Source organism: Mauremys reevesii, linkage group 25, assembly GCF_016161935.1.
Source record: "Mauremys reevesii isolate NIE-2019 linkage group 25, ASM1616193v1, whole genome shotgun sequence".
NCBI lineage: Eukaryota > Metazoa > Chordata > Testudines > Geoemydidae > Mauremys > Mauremys reevesii.
In genome coordinates, this window is record NC_052647.1 from 20,133,204 (window position 1) to 20,154,172 (window position 20,969).

At 43.5% G+C, this 20,969-nt stretch overlaps 1 protein-coding gene across 6 annotated transcripts in view; it reads right to left on the minus strand.

Annotated features, from left to right (window-relative positions):
• The window catches only part of LOC120391009 (cyclic AMP-dependent transcription factor ATF-7), a 119,463-nt gene that overhangs the window by 32,557 nt on the left and 65,937 nt on the right, over window positions 1-20,969 (minus strand). For all 6 annotated transcript variants that reach the window (XR_005591196.1, XM_039514180.1, XM_039514177.1 and 3 more), the window contains 3 exons: window positions 7,567-7,663; window positions 3,788-3,906; window positions 243-377 (listed from right to left, as the gene is read on the minus strand). Coding sequence is in view for 5 of the 6 variants with exons in the window: in XM_039514180.1 (XP_039370114.1) it covers window positions 243-377; window positions 3,788-3,906; window positions 7,567-7,663 (351 nt within the window). In the remaining variant the exon portion in view is untranslated. The remainder of the gene's footprint in view (window positions 1-242; window positions 378-3,787; window positions 3,907-7,566; window positions 7,664-20,969) is intronic.

A 20,969-nucleotide genomic window follows, 5' to 3' on the forward strand; every position in this document is an offset into this window, starting at 1 on the left:
TCTTTGGTTTTGACCCTCAGCTCCAACCAGTAGGCATAACTCCTGCTCCAACCACAAGGCTTGATCGCCCACACCCCAGTGACTGTAAAAACTCCTCAGATTTACCCCGGTCAGTGTGATGCCAGCCTCAACTCAAGCCTTGGCAGTTAAGTGAAGAACGAACTTATTCTATTGTAGTTAGAATCAGTTCTCCTGGTGAGAAAGGTAAATGACAGCAAGTGGGAATGGCCCAGGACACCTACCTTCTCTTGGATCTGTGGGGATTGTGGACTGGATACAGGACTGTCTGGAGGGGAAGAATCCACCTCAACTGGCTCCTCCTCTTTTATTTTGATGTCTGGGGTTGAGGGCAGAGACATGTCCAGAGGTCCAGCATTCTAATGGGAAAATATTAATGCATTAAAATGAAGGTAATTTCATACCACTAGCGAAACACACAACTAGTTTCCAGGGTCACTGCTTAGTTGCACCGAGGAGCATTTACCAAAGGCTTTTTTTTATTATTTGCATTACAGTGGCACATAGAAACCATAGTCCTGGACCAGGGCCTCATGGTGGTAGGTGCTGTACAAAAACCAGACATTCCCTGGGCCAGAAGGGATGTGCTTTGTGGTGCCTCAGTAACACATCCACGTGGAATTCTTTCTATTGGTAAAAAGGCTCCGCTAAGTAGAACAGGTAACAAAGCAAATGCCTGCAAGTTACAGAAGGCACTTTCATTCACGGAAGAGCTCTAAAGCATTGTATAAATCAGCCTCAATTATTTTATTACCCGATCATCAAAAGCAAACACAGAGTCATGCAAGTTATTAAATACCTATGAGCACCCCATTAAAATAAAACCTAACCATATGCCTGAATCTGGCAACCCGCCACCACACAGTTTTCAAGGGCACTATATGCCCCATTTTAACTAGTTAGCAATGACTTCTTAGCTCCCCCAGACTCTGCCCAGGAGAAGGATGAGGCAAACGCACTCATGACACCATGCGGGAACTGCCTGGCTGGTGGCACATACAGGCAAACAACAGAAACAGACCTGTCAAGGGACAGGGGCCTTTTTGTGTACAGTGCAGATTTCTAAAGCAGGGGTGGGCAAACTACAGCCCGGGGACCGCATCCAGCCCTTCAGATGTTTTAATCCGGCCCTCGAGCTCCCGCTGGGGGGCAGGGTCTGGGGCTTGCCCCGCTCTGCGCGTGCCATGGCTCTGCAGGGCTCCCGGAAGCAGTGGCATGTCCCCGCTCCAGCTCCTACACATAGGGGAAGCCAGGGGGCTCCACATGCTGCCCCCACCCCCACAGCTCCCATTGGCCAGGAACCACGGCCAATGGGAGCTGGAGTGGCAGCACCAGTGGACGGGGCAGTGCGCAGAACCGCCTGGCCGCACCTCCGTATAGGAGCTGGAGAGGGAACATGCCACTGCTTCCGGGAGCTGCTTGAGGTAAGCGCTGCCTGGAGCCTGCACCTCTGACCCCTCCCATGCCCCAAACCTCTGCCCCATCCCCGATCCCTTTTCTGCCCTCCGAACCCCTCGGTCCCAGCCCAGAGCACCCTCCTGCACCCCAAACCCCTCATCCCTAGCCCCAACCCAGAGCCCACACCCCCAAGCAGAGCCCTCACCCCTTCCCCCAATTTCATGAGCATTCATGGCCCGCCATACAATTTCCATACACAGATGTGGCCCTTGGGCCAAAAAAGTTTGCCCACCCCTGTTCTAAAGGCAAGAGACACTCAGCCTTCGGCTCCAGAGTTGGATGTGGCTCCGTCAGTACCCCAGCTCTTATGGAGTTCATGGATCCCATAAAAGCCAGGGACATCAGAAGGAGCTCTTATGTGAGGTTGCAGGGGACAGCTGAGCAGCCAAGGAAGAGAAGAAGAAGAGAGAGATGATGTGTCTGAGTGGCAAAAAGCCACGTCACCCGGGGGACACTAACATTGTGGGACACTGTACCATTGTGGGATGGCGAGTTGAAACAGAGTCAAAATAGGCATCTATGGTTCTTCTCCCTGCTGAGCAATCTCACTAGTTGAATGGCACTGCTCTAGAGTGCCCCTGTTCTAGCCGAGTTATGCAGCAGCCTTGCCTTCAGTACATGAAGTAACCATTTACTTGCCCGCTTAAGCAGGGACATTTCACTGTTAAATCACAGAAGAGAAGGGATTAAAATTCAGGAAAGTTTCAAACCACTTAAAAACGCCTCCGGGGGAGCCCTCACTATGCCAATGTTTTTAATTAACACGCACACGCTGGTGTCCAGGCCACCCTTGGAACAGCAGGACAAAACAAAACAGCAGTAACTGGGCTCAACTTAGCCAAGTGTTCAAAGCATCTCACAAATGCATCTCTAGCCAGGCTCACTGAGTGACAAACCATCTGGGTCTGAGCTCTAGCGTGTGCAGGGCCCTTCTAGGAGGGATAATTCTTTCCCTACGTCTGAAGCCAGCCCATGCTTTGAGTTGCTGCATTCTCCTGGCTGATGCTGGAAATATCTTGACTGCAGTCGTATTAAAAAACACCCATAAGTCTAAGAATCCTAACTATAGTTATTAGGCAGCACAGGATATGGGTGGTCGTACATATAAAATGACTGGCTAGACTGTGGGTTGCTCAATCATTTATACAGAAAACCACAAATTCTAGCTACCCTCAAAGAATATTAAAGTTCTGGGCTGTAGCTAATGAAAGGCAGGGAATTCAGAGTTAAGCATGACATGCCACCTCAATGTGCCTAGGACCTGCAGCACATCCAGGATGTAAGATCAACGAATGTTTGAAAGACACCTGGTACTCAATGAGTGAGTGAACGACAAAATTTTCTACTTTAACTCTCAGAGGGGTAGCCGTGTTAGTCTGGATCTGTAAAAGCAGCAGAGTCTTGTGGCACCTTATAGACTAACAGACGTTTGGGAGCATGAGCTTTCGTGGGTGAATACCCACTTCATAGGATGCATGTGAATTTAACTCTGAATTCGTTATATTTGAACAGATTTATGCAGCCGTGTTTCTGAACAGAGCTGCCAATTGCGCATGTATGTACAAATGTACATACATATACCAATTTCATACATTTAAAAACCAGTCTAAAAAATACCAGTAGAGTTGTACAATATGCATCTGCTGCTATTCAGCGGTGGAAGGGTTGGAAAGACTCTCTTAAGTTGCTTGAGATCTTGCTGTCTTCTAGACCTATAAACTCTTACTCTGCCATGGAACCTCCTCTCTATTTGTATGCAGCATGCAACTGTTCAGAATTCAAGAAGTACACAAGAAAAGCTTGGCTTCTTTCCTATCCTTTGGAGACAGGAAAGGCAGAACATGGTCAAAAAGGTTATTTCCACAACCATGCTTTTAAGACATGGCTCTGGGAATTGCTCTTTAATGATCTTGAAATCAATGAAGAGATGCCCAGCGAGCTTTGGATCAGAGCCTACGTGGTTAACAAGGTATTGGTACTTCTCAGGCATTCCTTTGCCAGGACATGTGCGATCAGATATTGTGGGTACTGACATTAAAAAAAAAGAGGGGGGGTGGGAGGGAACGGGACGACAAAAAGCTGTAGTAACAAAAGGTTATTAAAATCAGATCTAACTGGGACTCTGACTGTAGCACAGCCAAAGTCACACAAGTTACTAAATAAAGTATGTGATTGAGCATTTTAAATCTATGAGACAACACTTAGTTACCCTACAACATATGCCTTTCATCAGAACAGCATAATTCCCCCTTCAGCCCCTACAATCTGTGAATGTTTCAGTTTTATTGGAATGGTAGTTTCTGCCTCTTGCCTTTTTCTCATCATCCTCTGTGGCTTTCTTAAACTCGTGCTCAAAGGAACTGGCCAATTCATTGAAGAGCCCCACCTCCTCACAGTTCTTCAAAAAACGGGTTGGAGTTGGAGTCTGATCTGTTCAGATTGCAACACAAAAAACAAAAGAATCAAAGTGAGGTCACAGGATTAATTTTAACTTCTCTATTCATCTCACAGGACAAGACAAACCAGGAATATTTCCTCCCAATACACACCTAACATTTAGATTCAGTTGTGTTATTTTAGGAAGCTTGGATGTTTTTCCTCTAGGATTTTTCTTTGTGTTCACAAAGCAAGCGACAATACTTTCCTGTTAATTTTGTGCTTTTGGCAAACACTGTGGCATTAACAAAAATAACATATTTCAAATTGCACTAAGATCACTACAACTGAAAACAATGTATTGTAGCACCTTCCTTATTTAAAATCAGGGCCTACTCTGGCATCAGTGCAACTCTGAGAATGGTATGTGTTGCTGAATTGGTGCTGCAGGGAAGCAGAATGTTTTGTGCATGTCCTTCAAGATAGTATATTAAAAAAAAATAATAGTCTGAAGAAGCAGAAATTCCTTGTGGTATTGTGATTTTTAAAGTAACTGCCCTGGCACTGACTTGCTGTGTGAACAAGTCACAAACCCTCTCTGTGTGTTAGTTTCTCCATCTGTAAAATAGGGATGATACCCAGCTCACAGGAATTGCTGAGGATTAATTAGCATGCACAAAAGTTACTCTGAAATCCTTGGAATGGAAGGCCATATAGAAGTGCAAATTACCATCACCAGCACCTTACTTCACTATAATAATCTCTCTGCAAGACTGAAATGGCCAGTTTGGTACAATATTAATATAGCTGATCACGGGCCATGGAACCACAATTCAGCTTGTGATTGAAGCTCAGTCTACACAGCAGAAAGTCTCCTGATTATCCAGATCGGCTCACCCAGCCAGTTTCATTTTTGCTTGTGATGTTAGTCAGTAGTCCAGTTAACAGGAGCCCATCACTAGCATATTATTCTGTTTGAATCGATCAAGCAGAAAGTTGTTTGCTTGTTGATGATGGAAGCTTAAGGAAAACAGCCCTTTTGTGCTTTACTTCAAAGTTGCTACAAGAGGAATAACTTGAACCTCCTGTCTTTCAATGGAGGCCACCTTGTATCAACAACCAAGCACAAAAACAGGGGCTATCAATAAGAAAAGGAAATTACAGAAATGTTGACAATGGTGTTTGTCCGACAAAGGATTTATGAACACAGGAAATTACGCTTTGTCCTAGATCCAGCTGCTTAGAACTAATGTGCCCTTCAGCCAATAGTTAGGGCCCTACCAAATTCATGGTCCATTTTGGTCAATTTCACAGTCATAGGATTTTTAAAATTGTAAACGTCATGATTTCAGATATTTAAATCTAAAATTTCAAAACATGGTGCTGTAACTGTAGGGGTCCTGACCCAAAAGGGGGCTGTGAGGGGGTTGCAAGGTTATTGTTGGGGGGGGTCACAGTATTGCCACCCTTACTTTTGTGCTTCTGCCTTCAGATCTGGGCCCTCGGCTAGCAGTCGCCGCTCTTTGGCCACCCAGTACCGAAGGGAATGCAGAAGTAAGGGTGGCAATACCGCAATCCCCCTACAATAACCCTGTGACACACACCCCCCCACAGCCCCCTTTTGGGTCGGGACCCCCAGTTCGAGAAACGCTTGTCTCTCCCGTGAAATCCATTTTGTATAGGGTAAAAGTATACAAAAGACCAGATTTCACGGTCTGTGACGTGTTTTTCAGGGCCAAGAATTTGCTAGGGCCCTACATTGGTAGTCCTTTACTGACCACATAAATATCAAACAGAAAAGGCTTTTAGACCTGGTTGCCATGTAGTACTATTCACAGTGTTAAGACATGACTCAGTCTTTTCTGCATGTTTTAGGCCCAGTTTTCACTGCTAAAAAAAGGTGGGTTTTTTTGTTTTGGTTTTGGTTTTTTTTACCTTGGGGTAACTAATAAGCACGGGGCTGCAGTAAACACAGTGAAGACCAGCACTTCATTTTTATGGCAAAGTAAAAAGGTCAACGCAAGGGCTGGGTATATTGCTTTTCTCACCTATTTTACCTCAAAGTAAAAACGGAAGTGCCCTGTCTTCACTGTGGTTTTATGTTGGGATACCAAAAACCCAATGGATACACCTTGTTTGGCAGTGAAGAGAAGACTTACTTGTGTAAACAAGCAGTTCTACAGCCCTAATCTTTTCAGATTGCAAAACAGAAAAGAACCATGTGCCACTATGAATCTCAGTCAAAGTCAGGTGTGATGTAGCTGTGTAATGCTATTTTTCTTGCATTCTTGAATGGATAGAAAACCCTATTATAATTGCATTAGAAAAATGAGTCAAGACTTATGGTACAACATGGATGATTGTAACACAGACTTTCTGCTCACCCAGGAAACAAGATATATGTTATATCATGAACACCGCTAACAGCAACAGAATCCTGTACTTACACGTTTCTTTCTATTGTGTAGATAGGACCTTAATCAGAACTGAGAAAATTTAAAATATAATTAACTGATCATTATTAATCCGCGAGCCCCAAATCACTGGTTGGCCAGTTTATACTTCAGAGTTATCAAATGAAAACTGCAACCCGTCCTCCATCTCTCTTTTTGGGAGGTAGAGCAATAGAGAAAGAACATTCTTTGCGCACCATGCAGTCTCCCTTAGCCTCCAACTCCAGCTTCACAGAATGAAAGGAATACTATCCAAGGTTTTCAATATTCATCCCAGCATTTCCTGGCCAGGGTTTTGTACAATCTGATTTACAACTATTCCAACACTTCTCTATGGATACTATTCCATAACCAGTATGTCCCCACTAGGAAGTATTTTCTGCCTTTACCCCAAATTTTCCCAAACTAGATAAACTCAGTAAAGATCCACCCTATGTAGTGATTAATCTCGAGGCCCTAAGAAGTGGGCTGAATTGCAACTGCTTTCATCAGCACCAAATCTGGTGACACGGTGTTTGTCCATTTAGTGAGCTCCCCTCTGCCCCCAGGAGAGATCAAACTGGGCTCTCGCATGAAGTTTTTGAAATAAAATTAAAAGATTTCCTCTTCCCTTCACGTTTTCTATATAACAGCAGTTTCATTCAATGGGTGACACAATCCCTGCCCCCTTTTAAGAAACCAAAATGCAGGAGGATTGACAGGGTGGGAGAATATCCATAACTGGCAATGATCTGCTGCCAGACAACCATGTACATTCTTCTCAAATCTTATAAAGGCTGCATTGACTGTGTAGAGTAATTCCAGATCAACTCATTTGGGCTTCACAAATGCACTCTCGGCAGTAGCCAATGCACTAGATGGAGTTTTAATTTATTAACTGCCAGCCTAAAAGCTCAAGAAAATTGACACCTGGGCTGAGGAGAGGAAACGGAGTTTGTCAGCTTTTGTTCATCATCCTCAAAGTGCATGAAGAAACGTGAAAGACCTTTTGTCTGTAAATCTTCCAGAGTCTTGATAAAAAGGGTGAGTATAAGAAAAAAAAAATCCTACAAAACCTGATACTACCATAAAAAATGAAAAAAGTAGAAACTTGGAAGCAGCCTCTGGCTTTCCTTTCCCCCTGATTAAATGCAGATCACAAGAGCTTTTTATGGGAGGTAGAGACGTTTTTCAGTACATCTGGTCCCTAGTATTAATCTTACAGTCAGGCTATATTAATGTGCACCATTTTCAGAGCTGACCAGGACTGAGCAGCACATACCTGCTATGATGACTGAATCGGTTCTAGAAGGACCAAATTTCAATGTCATCTCATGCTTGTGTTTATGAACCGCCAGGTGGTCCTCGTTTGTAAACCTCTGAAATGAAACAATTTAAAAGAGTGAATAAATGCATTTTATGGTACTTCCTGCAGCGGAGGTGGGGTCGGGAAAGGGAGGGGAGAAAGCCACCTGAGAGAGGCTGTAACATAATCGCTACATTGCGTTAAGCAAAAACAGAACAGGACAGATTGTTTGAGAAGCGGGGTGTGAGCACATCACTCTAAATGAAAAGGCCATTATGTTGGCTTCTGGTGGACAGGGAAAAATACTTTTAATAATCAAATTTTAAATATAAAAAAAAAGTGGCGGGGGCCACGCAGTTGCTCATAACCAAAAGAGGAAATGCAAATTATCCTCACCGCAGTGCTCTGTGAAGCGTACCACTTTATTACTGCCTAATGGAGAGATAAATTATTCACTATTAGGGGGATCAGTTAACTTCTTGGATCGTGTGTAATGGAACTGGCATCCGCAAGGCAATTCGGGCCCAGGTTTTATGGAGCAGGACAGAGTGAGACTGCCTGAGATCGATGCCCAATGGCTATTTGTAACGGCATGGAAGAGCACAGTTGCACAAATGCTGCTCCCACAGAACCAGGAGGACACATTTCAAGCACAATAAAGATGCCATCTAAATTCCACCTGCAGCATAATTACAGAATAAAAGTGCATGCAAGGGCTTTTGGGTGCTGCTGCTGAACTTGGCTTCGCTTCAATAGTTCAAGAGGATAAGGGAGTACTGGGGATACGGCAGTCACATTTAAAACCCAAACAAAAGGATTCACCCCCTTCTTGTTCCTGGAGGAGTGTTACGTGCTGACTCGTTTTTTAAATTGTCTCAATTTCTGCATTTTTTAAATAAAAAAGGTACAAAAGGAGGGAAAGAGTTAAGCTAAATAATAATAAAAGACCAGAGGATGGATTGCGCCTCTCCTAATAGACTGCGACAAACCGTTAGCTTCAGAGCATTTCATGAGGCCATACTGCAGGATTTTTTATTCATCCAGTAGTTGTGCAGTATTGTTCTGACATCCTCTTGCTTCTAGAAATAGCTGCTGCATCGCAGAGAATTTTATAAGAAAAGGGAAAAGGAAAAAAGGGAACACCTGTACCTGTGAACTAGCTGAAGTGCAAACTGGCAGTTTGATCTCTATACGCTCACTTGGGTCTAGATTCTTTTCCAAGTAGATACGTGTCCCTGGAAGCTACATGTTGACTTTGTAGCTTTCCTGAATGAGCATTACTGAGAGGAGGTTTATAATAGTGGGGGAAGAGAAATAATAGGTATTAATGTTTACACAAAACAAAAAAGTTTATTTTCCCTTTATTATCATAGAAGATATTTTGTAGAATATGCCTCATCCCTCAAAGAAATGGCATCTCAAAAGTGTCTGTGAACGGCGGACCACGGCCAGAGCTTTAAAAAAAACTCGTTGGTCCTGAAAGCATTTTTAGTAGTTCTAGCAAAAGGGGTTCTACCTCTAGAAGTTTGTGAAATACTGGATTGAAGTATGAATGCCACTTTATTTACTCTCCGTATTCCCCCTGTAATATTTTGCAATAATATTTGTCCTCTTGCTGGGGTACCCTCTCTTCAAAGTCTGAGAAGCCACTTGAAACGTAATGCTGATGATGATGTCTAAGCAGATCCTGTTTGTTTCAATGTTCAGTTGAAGCTACATCTGCCCAATTAATTTATGCTGAGAAAATACTGGACGGGGGAGAAATATTAAAAGGCTGAAAAGTCGTTACTGTTCAGGACTGTGTGTGTGTGTTTTAAGAGGGAAAGGATTTTTTCCAGCATTTTTTTACATCATGCCATAAAGCAGGGGTGCATTTACTGGTCTGCTTTTAACATCCTCAGCTGCCAGTCCTGCTCTTTCCTTGAGAGACAATGACAAGCAGTTGTATGAGGAAAATAAGTAGGTTAAGGCAAGGAGAGAAAGAAATAATACATGTGGGCAGGGGAAAGGGAGTTTCAAATACCTATCTAGAAGCATCAGCAGTAGCATTAAATGGTAAATATGCAGTTACACCAAACATGAAACCCCACAGGTCCAAGTCCTGTTTCTTTGACCCTACAATCTGGTGCTAGGTAAAAAAAAAAAAAAAAAAAAAAGTGGAAAGATTTTTTTATTTATTTTTTTTTTTTTTAGTTTGACAAGACTGCAAGCAGCAGCAAGACAACTAGAAGCCATTGGGAATGGGAATCAAGGTTATTTATTTTCCATAAAGGATGGTTATGTGGCAACGAGTTTTAAAGAAAGCGTGGTAACGTCACATTATAGCTCAGTGTGCTTCAATAATGAGATCTCAGTAGCCACCTAAAAAACTAAGCCTCGCTCTGGAAGAGCCAGGTCTTTTAGTCAACTGTGATTTGGGTTCTGCAGCTTTGGTACTCTAGAATTTATTTTAATTGCCAGTTATTGTGTCTTGTTCCATCTTGGGAATTTTTAGGGCACTTTTCATGTTTCTGTTCCACATTACAGCTCTATGTAACATCTTTATGTGGTCTTACAGGCTGTCGAGTGCTCTCTTCCTCTACACATAAATGCTCAGAGACACAGTATATCTCTCTACGTATATTTCCAAACACCAAAACCTAGAGGCTGAAAGCTGGCACTTCAGTCCTAAATCATGTCATTTAACACAGAGGGGAAAGTGAGTGGAGTATAACAAAAAAACAAACAGAGTGAGTTACAGCCACAGCATCAGCTTTAATATTTAATTTCTTTCCATCAGCATCTGTCACATCCTCCGTGTTATTTCAGCCTGAAGTTGGCTGGTTCCCTCCTGTCCCCAAATGAAGATGATGTAGATTGTCAGCTCTTGGGGCAAGTATCATGTGTTTGTACAGAGGCTACAACATCAAGATCAAGGCCTCGTTAGGAGTTTCTGGGTTGTTAGTGCAAAATAAACATTAAATATGCATCAAGGAGAAGAGGGAAAAACCAGCTTCCGACAGAAAACCCAAGAGACTAGGGGTACCCCACTATTTCAAATGTGGCCCTTACGGGCCAAGCTGCAGCACCGCTACCTGACTGGTGTATAAATTTACATTTTAAAAATAAATGCACACAGACATAAGTATTTGCATTTTTCTCTTCCTTGAAAGATGGTGGCTGAATTCACTAGATTACACAACCTCAGTGGAGGAGCTTCATTCTCCTCATGCAATTCCAGGCTTGTTTTTAGGAGTCCCCAGGCTGCATTTGGCCCTGCATGCTCCTACAAGAGACCCATAGTTCCTCTGGTACAATGTATTTAGTGTGTGCATGGTTATTTAGCGTGTGGGTAAACAAGTATCTGCATTTATTTACCCAAGAGACAGTAAAAGTTTTCCAGAGAAGACAGATTTGGGGCTTATTAGGTTGGAAAGTTTGCATTCTTTATCCAACAGGCTGTGACAGCCCCACGGAATAAACATCTTGGTAATTTTAAATGCACTAATTTTAAAATGTTTATTTAAAAAGCTACAATAACTCCAGATGGGCTGATACATTTCAGTAATGTGATAAGGAGCTAGAGAATAAGTACACTGGGACAAACTTTAGGTTTTTACACAGGCAAAACTCCTCTAAACTCAATGAGGAAGAAAAGAAAAGCAAGGATTTTGCCCTTAGCCTGCACTTACAAAGCCCACAAAAACTGATACAGGCGATGGGAGAGCTACACTGGCTGCTTGTTAGGACAACTTGCAGATCTCAGGGTACAATGCAGCCAGGGCACAAACATCAAGGTGGAGCATGCTGGGACCAATCGTTTTTGTGGGGCAAGCTCTGAAATAAAGAGGAAAATGGTAGCGGACTGCACTTGGCATGAAGGTAGTGCTCAAAGTGCCTTTAAATCTGTTGTGTCAAGCCCAACAGCTTAACATACACACTCAGAAATCTCTAGGCCATAAAGACATATTTTTCAAGTAATTTAAGAAGAAAGTAACTCCAACTATGAAATACATTAGCTCCTTGGGAAAAAAAAAGCATAATGGGTCTAAATTACAAGGCTGCAAACTGTGCCACAGAATACACTTGTAAAAGGAAATTTTAAGTGAAAGTGGGAGCAGACGGCACATTTTCATTGGAATGAAGAAAGACTAGGAGCCAAGATCTTTTGCACCAAGCTGCGGCCCACGATGAGTTTTTACAGCTAAATTAATAAACCCTTGTTAATAGCGGGAAAATGAAATGTTGACCCAACCTAACTGACTACAGTGTCAAAAATGATTTTGCAGCACTCAGATACCATGCTAATGGCATAGCAGGGTACAAATATCTTGATGGACACCGTTAGCAGTGAATTAAAACATGCCCTTTATTGCAGTAGTAAATTTACAGGCACATGCTTACACTAGATGCATCAGGCAGCACAGGGTGGATGCAATGAGTCACAAGTAGCTAACTTTCAAAGAAAGCCAAGCAGGGCCGGCTCCAGGTTTTCTGCCGCCCCAGGCGGCCAAACAAAACAAAACAAAAACCAAAAAAACAACCCAGCAGTGCGATGGCGCCACTCCACTCTTCGGTGGCAATTCGGCAGCAAGACCTTCGCTCCGAGAGGGACCGAGGGACCCGCTGCCGAAGACTTGGACGTGCTGCCCCAATAGCGGCCGGAGTGCCACCCCTTGGTACTGGCCACCCCAAGCACCTGCTTCTTTAGCTGGTGCCTGGAGCTGGCCCTGAAGCCAAGCTCTATTCAGGAAGGTCACCTGCCCCTCCTCCCACCCCCGCTTTAATTCTCAGAATGGAATGGCCTTTAAGTTACTAATAAAAAGGAAGAATGAGCTTGTGATTAAGGTTCTGGAGATAGGGAGTCTATGGCAGATCCGGGAACCCACGTGACCTTGGGCAAGTACTTCATCTCGGTTTCCTTTCTGTAAAAGGATGATGATTCTCTGTCTGACTGAGGGGTTATGAGAATAAATTCACTAATGTTTGTAAGATGTTCACACACTAGAGTGATTCATAGATTTTAAGGCCAGACTGGATCATTATAATTATCTACTGGGGACTCTATTAGCACCCAGACAGATCTGGTTTCACTGTAGAGCAGGTGTTGGGGCAATACCATAGCTGGTGTTGGAATGACTTGTTGCATTCTATTAGACCAATAGTAGAGCTGATTTGTATATTTTTACATTTATTTGTGAGGTGCACAAAGTTGTGAGTTCAAGGAGAATTTTCTCAGAGTCTGCCTGTGCCCCTGCCCACTAGCTTGTTCCCACTGTGTTATTACAACATAAAGGCTCACATGCAGGCAGACCATCACACGAAGAGTGATCTTCAGAAGCGGCCATCAGCTCTCATTGTGACACGTATGGCCACATTTTCAAAAGCACCCAATGTACTGCGCTATTTTGAACATGCGGCAAGTTGGTTTGATGGCTAAACAGGAGCTGGGCTCTTTTGAGCAACTGGCCACGATGGTTCTACTTGTGTCCTTCCGATGGAGTAGGTGACACCACGTGTGTGAATTAAGTCAGAGAAAACAGAGTGAAAAAAGGAAGGAATGGATGCTCACAAGTTACTGTGCTAGTTACTGAAGCGTTCCTAAGGACAGATTTTCCTCTCTGAAGTACACAGCACATACACCTTAATGTTCCTACCGTGGGGATAAATGGATTGTTCTGAAGAGAGCTGAGGGGGACCTAATCCTAACCAAAAAGCAAAACCAGGGTGCAGTGTATGTGTTAGAGCAGGGAAGGGGAATTTGGGCACTTGGGTTCTATTCTCAGCATTTCCACTGACCTGCTGTGTCACCCGGACCCAAGTTCATTTCACTGAGTGACTTAGTTTCCCCTTCTACGTAATGGGGACAATTATGACTTACGCAGTAGTACTGAGAGCCATAATTAATTCCTGTAAAGCCCTTCGATATACTTGACAGACAAAGGATTAAATCAGTAAATAATGAGAATGAGGGTAAGAATCCATAACTGAAAGGACATTTTCTCATGATGTATCACTTAGATGGTGATCATGCTATGACACTTTTCTAGCAGAATTATACATTGACAGTCTAAACTGATCTAGTCAGAGTATATTTTTAAATCATTTTCTTTGTTAGTCTTTGAGCATGGACACTTCTGTCTTTACGCCTAAACATTTTGTGATGCAGACATTAAAGTATCTAGTGCCTTTCCCAATTTAAAATCAGCACCACAGAACAAGGTATTTTCCTCCCTGTTTATTAGTGTCTCATGAAAATCAGAAAATCCATGGCTAGTATAGTCCAACCTGAAAACAGCATGTTTGATGCATTTCTGGGCAACACACACTCACACGCTCGCTCACTCAAACCGCATCCAGATTAAGTCTTGAAATGTTATTTTTGGCTCAGGCAGCTCCAGAGACCCATGTGGATATGTCTTTTACTTTAAAAATGTGCTTACATCCTGGACTATGATTAATTCACATTTCTTTCCTTGTTTAAAAAAAAATAATCAGAAACTTCAGGCTCTGTTCACAGGCACATTTATTTCTGTTATTAGGAAACCAAGACTGCTAACTGGCTCTTTTGATGTTCAATCTCTTTAGTTAGGGTTAACATACAAAAAATCGGGAAGTTTGCCACTCCTGATATGACCAACCTACAAAATCTGCCATTTTCTTAAGCAGCTGTGCATCTCACTATGCCCATAAACTGTCACAGATTTACATCAGACAACATGGCAGCTACAATCTGCACTCAAACGATTCTATGCAGTAAAACTTAGACATGAAAAGAGAGATAATCAGTCTAGTGGCTACTACCACTTACTAGACCCAGGTTTGTTCCCAGAAGCAGTTTCTTCTTCTGGCAGTTGGCAGAGGTTGGAAGCACTGCAGAGATGGCACACTTAGGCCTGGTCTACACTGGGGGCGGGGGTCGATCTAAGGTATGCAACTTCAGCTATGTGAATAGCGTAGCTGAAGTCGAAGTACCTTAGCTCGAATTACTTACCCGTCCTCACGGCGCGGGATCGACGTCCGCGGCTCCCCCGTCGACTCCGCTACCGCCACTCGCTCCGGTGGAGTTCCGGAGTCGACGGGAGCGCGTTCGGGGTTCGATATATCGCGTCTAGATGAGACGCGATATATCGAACTCCGAGAAATCGATTGCTACCCGCCGATCCGGCGGGTAGTGAAGACGTACCCTTAGTCCACAGGGGGACAGAGTAGCTTAGATTACTCAAGGGCTGACTTTCTTGCCTGTTAAGCAACGGAGTTAACAAGTACTGGAGAAAGTTGCATCTAGCACCTCCTTAGCCAGAAGGGTAGTACCTTTGAATGTGAGTGGGTAAATAATTTACATTTCTATAGCTTCTTATCCCAAAGGGCTTCAGGTACATGTGCAACTCCATTGAAATGCAGGTGGCAACCATCTGGTGCACAGTTCACCAGAGGTTCTCAAACTGAGGGGCATAGAATGTATTCTGGGGAGGCATAAGAACCTGCTCTGCCTTCAGAGCTGGGTGACCAGAGAGCAGTCACCGCTCTCCGCTCTGCCTTCAAACCTGGGCTGCCATATATGTACTTGTGTGGCGGGGGAGAAGGGGGGCAGAGAGAGAGCAGGCCGTAAACTACTACAGACACAAATAAGGGGAGGGGAACAATCAAATAAGTTAGAACCACTGCAGTACACTACATAACAGTAGTGAGGAAAGAACATTGTTGTCCAAGGCCATATGATACAAACCTCAAATCTTATTTAAAATGCTACATAGTAAAAAAGGTATCTACTTTGTCCGAAAGGCCCCTTGAATGTCCATCACAGCAGAAAGGACTGCAGTTTTTACAGGCTTGTATACATTAAGTTAGCACAGAACAGCTGTTGCAATTTAAATTCACACATTCGCTTATTCTGTGCTAACTCCACCTAGGAACAAGCATATATTGCCCTAAAAGTGGCTTTAAAGTAGACTATGTTAAACTGCACAATGGCGCTTTTAGTGCAGAATAAGAACATCCCACTGGGGGCGGGGGGGACGGGACAGTGCAGAACAGCTATTGTGCTTTCAATTCACACCTGAACTTATTCTGCACTAACTTCCTGTGTAGACAAGCCCTAGTATCTTAAAGTGCCCGGAACTCAGTTTGTCTAACTGGAAGGAGTGCCACACTGTCACAATTTGAACCAGATTAATACATGAGGCTTAGGTCACTAAGCCAACCCTCCTGCTAAAAAGGAATTTCCTGGAGTGCTGAGGATCCATCTGCTACCCTAGGCGAGGGGGGCAACAGATGAAATTTGTGATGCTGCATGGATGGTAAGGAAGGAAAGCATCCAGCGACTTGCATACCCCCCACCCCTAGAATGGCATGGGTATTCTGACAGACCTTGGGCACCAAGGCTGCCCAATTCAAACCAAAAAATGGGCAAACGTTTTCAACCACGGTTGACTGAAGTTGGGCTCCTACATAAAAGCAGCCAGATTTTCAACAGTACAGATCGGTTTCTCTCATGGATTCCAATATAATTTGTGGGTGATGAGCACTTAAGTCAGGCGACTTTTGTTCGGAGGCCTGATTATGCATTTGGGTATCTAACTTCAGGCAAGCATTTAAAATAAACCTTGGCCAATAATACTTCATACTTTTGATCTGTAGAATGCAAAGCCCTCTGCAAAAGGCGAGTCTGATTATTAACCCCCTTTCGCAGCTGGGAAGACTGAAGTTATGGTAACTTGGCCAGGTCAAAGAGCATTCATTGGAACAGCTGAAAACAGAATCAGGTTTCCTGACTCGTAGTGTGGTGCCCCATCCGTAGCACCATGCTGCTGCTGCTTGGGGGAACAGAACAGCATTACATTATGTGACAGTGGTAGCTAATTAAAAATTTATTCAATAACCATCAATTTTATTGAAATAAATCTAAAAATGCACTACAATGAGGAAGTAAATAAGGATGATTACATTCTGCATTCTAATCCCAGCAGTACCAAGGTCTTCCTGGGTAACCTTGGGTAAATTACTGACTCTTTTCATCCCTAGTACACACCATAAAATGAAGATAATGTTCCCATCTTCACTAGGGTGCTGTGAGGATAAATCCAATGGCATGAGAGAGTGCTAAGATACCCGTCAGGAACACTACAGAAAAACAATACAAATTAAAAATGAAATGGAAATATCCATTTGGCCCATTAAGGGGCCATTTGCAGAGTTAGTTTAAGAGCTTAGCAGTTCCTGCATAGCTTGGAAGCTGGGGAGTAGGGAGTAAATAAATGGGGCAGAATCAATGTCTTGGGTGGGGAACAGGGAGACACTGTTAGAGTGGAGTTCCTAAGCTGCCCTACAGCAGCATTTTTCTCTAGTGCAGTTTAGGAAGTTGGGGCATCTAGGAGGAAAAAGAGGTAAATAACGCAGCCATCTCACAGCCATACAATCATTATTTATGGGGCCTTGCCCACATCCAATCAGGAAAAAAAATCATCAGACCCGGTGGTGGTGGTGGTGAACAACCAAAAACAGACTTCAGATCTACCACAGAAATCCAATACTGGGTTTCTGCCTTCCACTGCAAGACTCTGTTTACTAAGTGAGTCACACTTCCTGCTTTGAACTCGACAGCTCCTGAATGAATAAGCTGGAATTGAAGAATCTCTCTCAGCAAACAAACAGCATCAGCAGCAAGCCCTGCACGGTGTGCGCATGTGAGAGAGAATTTATAGAGTGAAAAGAAAAGAACAGGAAACTCCTTCCCAAAATACCCAAAGAAACAAGAATGTGTGTGTGTAAAAGTAATTAAATCAGAACTGGAGCTGATTAATTTGTCTACAGGGTTGAGGATTTGTGCTTTGGGAGGCTGTACTGGGATCTTAAAAAGTCTCTGGCATATGGCCCAGTCCATCAATAATGTACAGGCAAGAAAGGATTTTGGCAGCAGGTGCTAGCACATGCAGTTACGACTGCTCACTGGTGCAAGTCAGAATGACTTTCAGATTCCCTGCCAAACAGTACATTTAAGTTAAGTGCTCACGCTCGTTCAATATGCAAACCTTAAATCGCTGGTAACAATGGAGGGTTTGTACCAACCATGCTTCCACACCTGGTGGAGATGCTGCAACGCTTAGCAGAAAGTCTACTCTGCAGTACCTAGCCAGAAGTCCTTCATCAATGCCGGGAAGGCAATGAATTGAGTTCTGATGGGAGGGTGAAGTAAAAAATAGATGTGATTAAAAAGCAAAAATACTGTTTTGATTCAGGGAGTTGAGCAAGAACTTGGGCTTTAAGATCTTTTCCTTAGTGCCTAGAGATATCAACTGCACACACTCAGCATGCCTGGGCAAAAGACAATCATGGGATCCTTGAGGAGTGGATGAAAATTAACGGCAGCGTAAAGTCTTCATCTTCTCTCATTGCTAATAGTCAAGGGCTACTATACCCAGAATTCTGTCACATTAATTACCACCTGAAACAGTTTTATATATCTCCCAGATTACTGCTGTACAGGCTAATTATGACTTGGCTCTCTTCACCCAGAAAGGCTTTAGTTCTCTCCCTATCCAAATATACCCTGCACCACCTTACCAAGGTTTAGTTGGATGGGCTACTGTTTCAAAAAATTGCCCTGAAGTTAAGTTAGTTTTCCTTGACAAAAAACTCTAATGGGGCAATGGAAAATGAGTATTTTTCCAGTTTGTTTCTTGTGTCACAGCTTGAGAGCTTCACACATTGCTCAACAGTATCCTTTCCACACCCTTGATTAGAAGTGGATGCAATCTTCCAAAGTTGTTATGCATTGAAAGGTTAACTTCCTTGGACACATTCACGACATCTTGTACCTATAGTCTACGTATCTGTCAGTCTCTCCTTACAGCCAAATATTGTATAGATGCTTTTAATGCACTGGTCCCCCCTGGCACTTTGGGCAGATCTACACTTGCTGAGCCTCTGTAGCGCTTCAGTGAAGATGCTAGTCCACCTCTATGAGAGGCAGTAGGTATGCTGACGGGAGAAAAATAAGTTTCTAGTGTAGATCTGCCCTTTCTAATGGTCTGTTAAGATGCTATTGCATAAAGTGTTACCAATAAGGTATCAAAGTGGAGAGAGTTTGTTGTTATATGTCTCCAATTAGAGGGCAGAAGGGAATTAGTTGCATAGAAATACAGAACTATGGAAGTAACTGGTAGTGGGCCAGGGATATGTGGACAGAATATGAGAGCCCATAATTATTGAAGGGTATAAATGTCAAGGAGGGAAAGTAATTATTAAAGGCAGTACGGTACACACGGGTACAACTTGGAGCTATAGGGTGAGATAAAGGAAAAATTTAGGTTAGTAGCACTCCTGAATCCAGTCTACCAAGTGACGGGCTAGAAGCCCCATTGTTTGGGACATTTAAAACTACAATGTACAAAACAGTACCTAATGTATCGTAGAGAAGTCCTGCACTGGCTCTAGGAGGGAGCATGAAGGGCTCGATGGCTTAATAATTAAGTATCAGAGGGGTAGCAGTGTTAGTTTGGATCTGTAAAAAGCGACAAGAGTCCTGTGGCACCTTACAGACTAACAGACGTATTGGAGCATAAGCTTTCGTGGGTGAATACAGATGTATCTGATGAAGTGGGTATTCACCCACGAAAGCTTATGCTCCAATAAGTCTGTTATAAGGTGCCACAGGACTCATCGCTTTTCACAGAAATTAAGAAATGGAAGAGACCTTTGTCTTAGGAAAAAGCTATTAAGCTCTCTTGAATTTCCACAGTTGTCCTAGTGAAATTAGAGACCAAAAGTGATTTAACAGCCCATATAATTAATCCATTCATAACATAGGACAACTTCCGTCTTTGGATTCCCCAGCCGGCCACCCTTTCCATCCATCCAAGGGATGAAACTAGTTCTCCGTTTTCACTGATTTAATAGACTATGGCCAAAAGAAACCAATATGATTGGCAAGCCTGACCTCTTACATAGTAACGGGTAAAGAATCTCACTCTGTAATCCAAGCAGTGGAAGGAATTCTTTTCTACTATAGACACAAGCCAAATAAATTATGGCTGAAATAGAGCATATCCATTAGAAAGGCATCCAACATCATTTAAAGAGTGCAAGTGATGATGAATTTACCACATCCCATGGCAAGCTGTTCCAATGGTTAATTACTTACCCGGTTAAGGAGTTACAACTGCATTCCAATTTAAAACTTTTCTAATTTCAACTTCCAGCCATTGGATCCTGTTATGTCTATCAAATTGAAGGCACCACTCAAAACGTCAGCTATTTTCTCCCTATGCAGGTACTTTTAGACCATGGTCAAATCACCTGCTTACATTCTTTCTGATAAACTAAATAGTGAGCTCCCAAGTCTCATGGTAAGCATGTTTTTCAGACCTTGAATCAGTCTGTAGATCTTCTCTGAACCTTCTCCTAGTTGTGCATCCTTTTTAAAACATGGGCAGCAGAACTAGACACAGCATTCCAGCAGTGGTCTCACCAATGCCACATACACAAGTATTATGACCTCCCTACTCTTACTCAATATTCCTGTTTATATATCCTGAGATAAATTGACCCTCCGCTCCCATTGTATTATCCACAATAGTCCTCAAGCCCTTATCAGAGTCACTGCTTTCCAGGATACAGACCGCAGATTGGGTTGTAAGTATAGCCTACATCAGGGATGACCAAACTGTGGCTCGCAAGCCACATGCGGCTCTTTTACGGTTAAAGTGTGGCTTGGGGAGCCCTCCATGTCCCTCCCATTCCCCACCTACCGGACTGGGGGAGGGAGGGAGCTCAGGACTCTGCCTTGCAGCAGGGTGGTGGGGTAGAGGCTTCTGCCCAGCAAGGGTGGGGGGGGGGGGATGTCCCAGGGCTTCTGCCCAGCAGGTGGCATCTGCCGGTGCACAGGGCTTCAACAGGAGCAGGGCTGAAGCCCCGAGCCCCAGCAAGTGCCTCCCACGCGACTGAAGCCTGGAGCCCTGACAGGTATACTCCAGCTCTTGAACCTGTGGAGACTGTCATATGTGGCTTGAAAGATCAGTAAGTTTGGACACTGCTGGCCTATATCGTATGCTCCTAAATGAACAAACTTGCATCTGGCTGTTGGAAGTTGTTGGCTTGGTTGGTGCACCTTGGTAGCTGTGACCATCTCTCCTACTAAAGGTGTGTTAGAGTGGGGATTCTTCAGGATATCTATTTTCTGTCTCCTCTTTCTCCGTTACCAGCAGGTTGTGCTACTCTTTAAGTAGCAACATATACAAGGTAAATGAGAGGCCCTAATGCTGTCCCTTGTGTGTCATCTTCCCATTCACTAATCATTTCCCATCTTCACAGATTCCAAGGCCAGAAGGCAACACTGACCTAGTCTGACCTATATCACACAGGCCATAGAACTTCCCCAAAAGAATTCCTAGAACAGACCG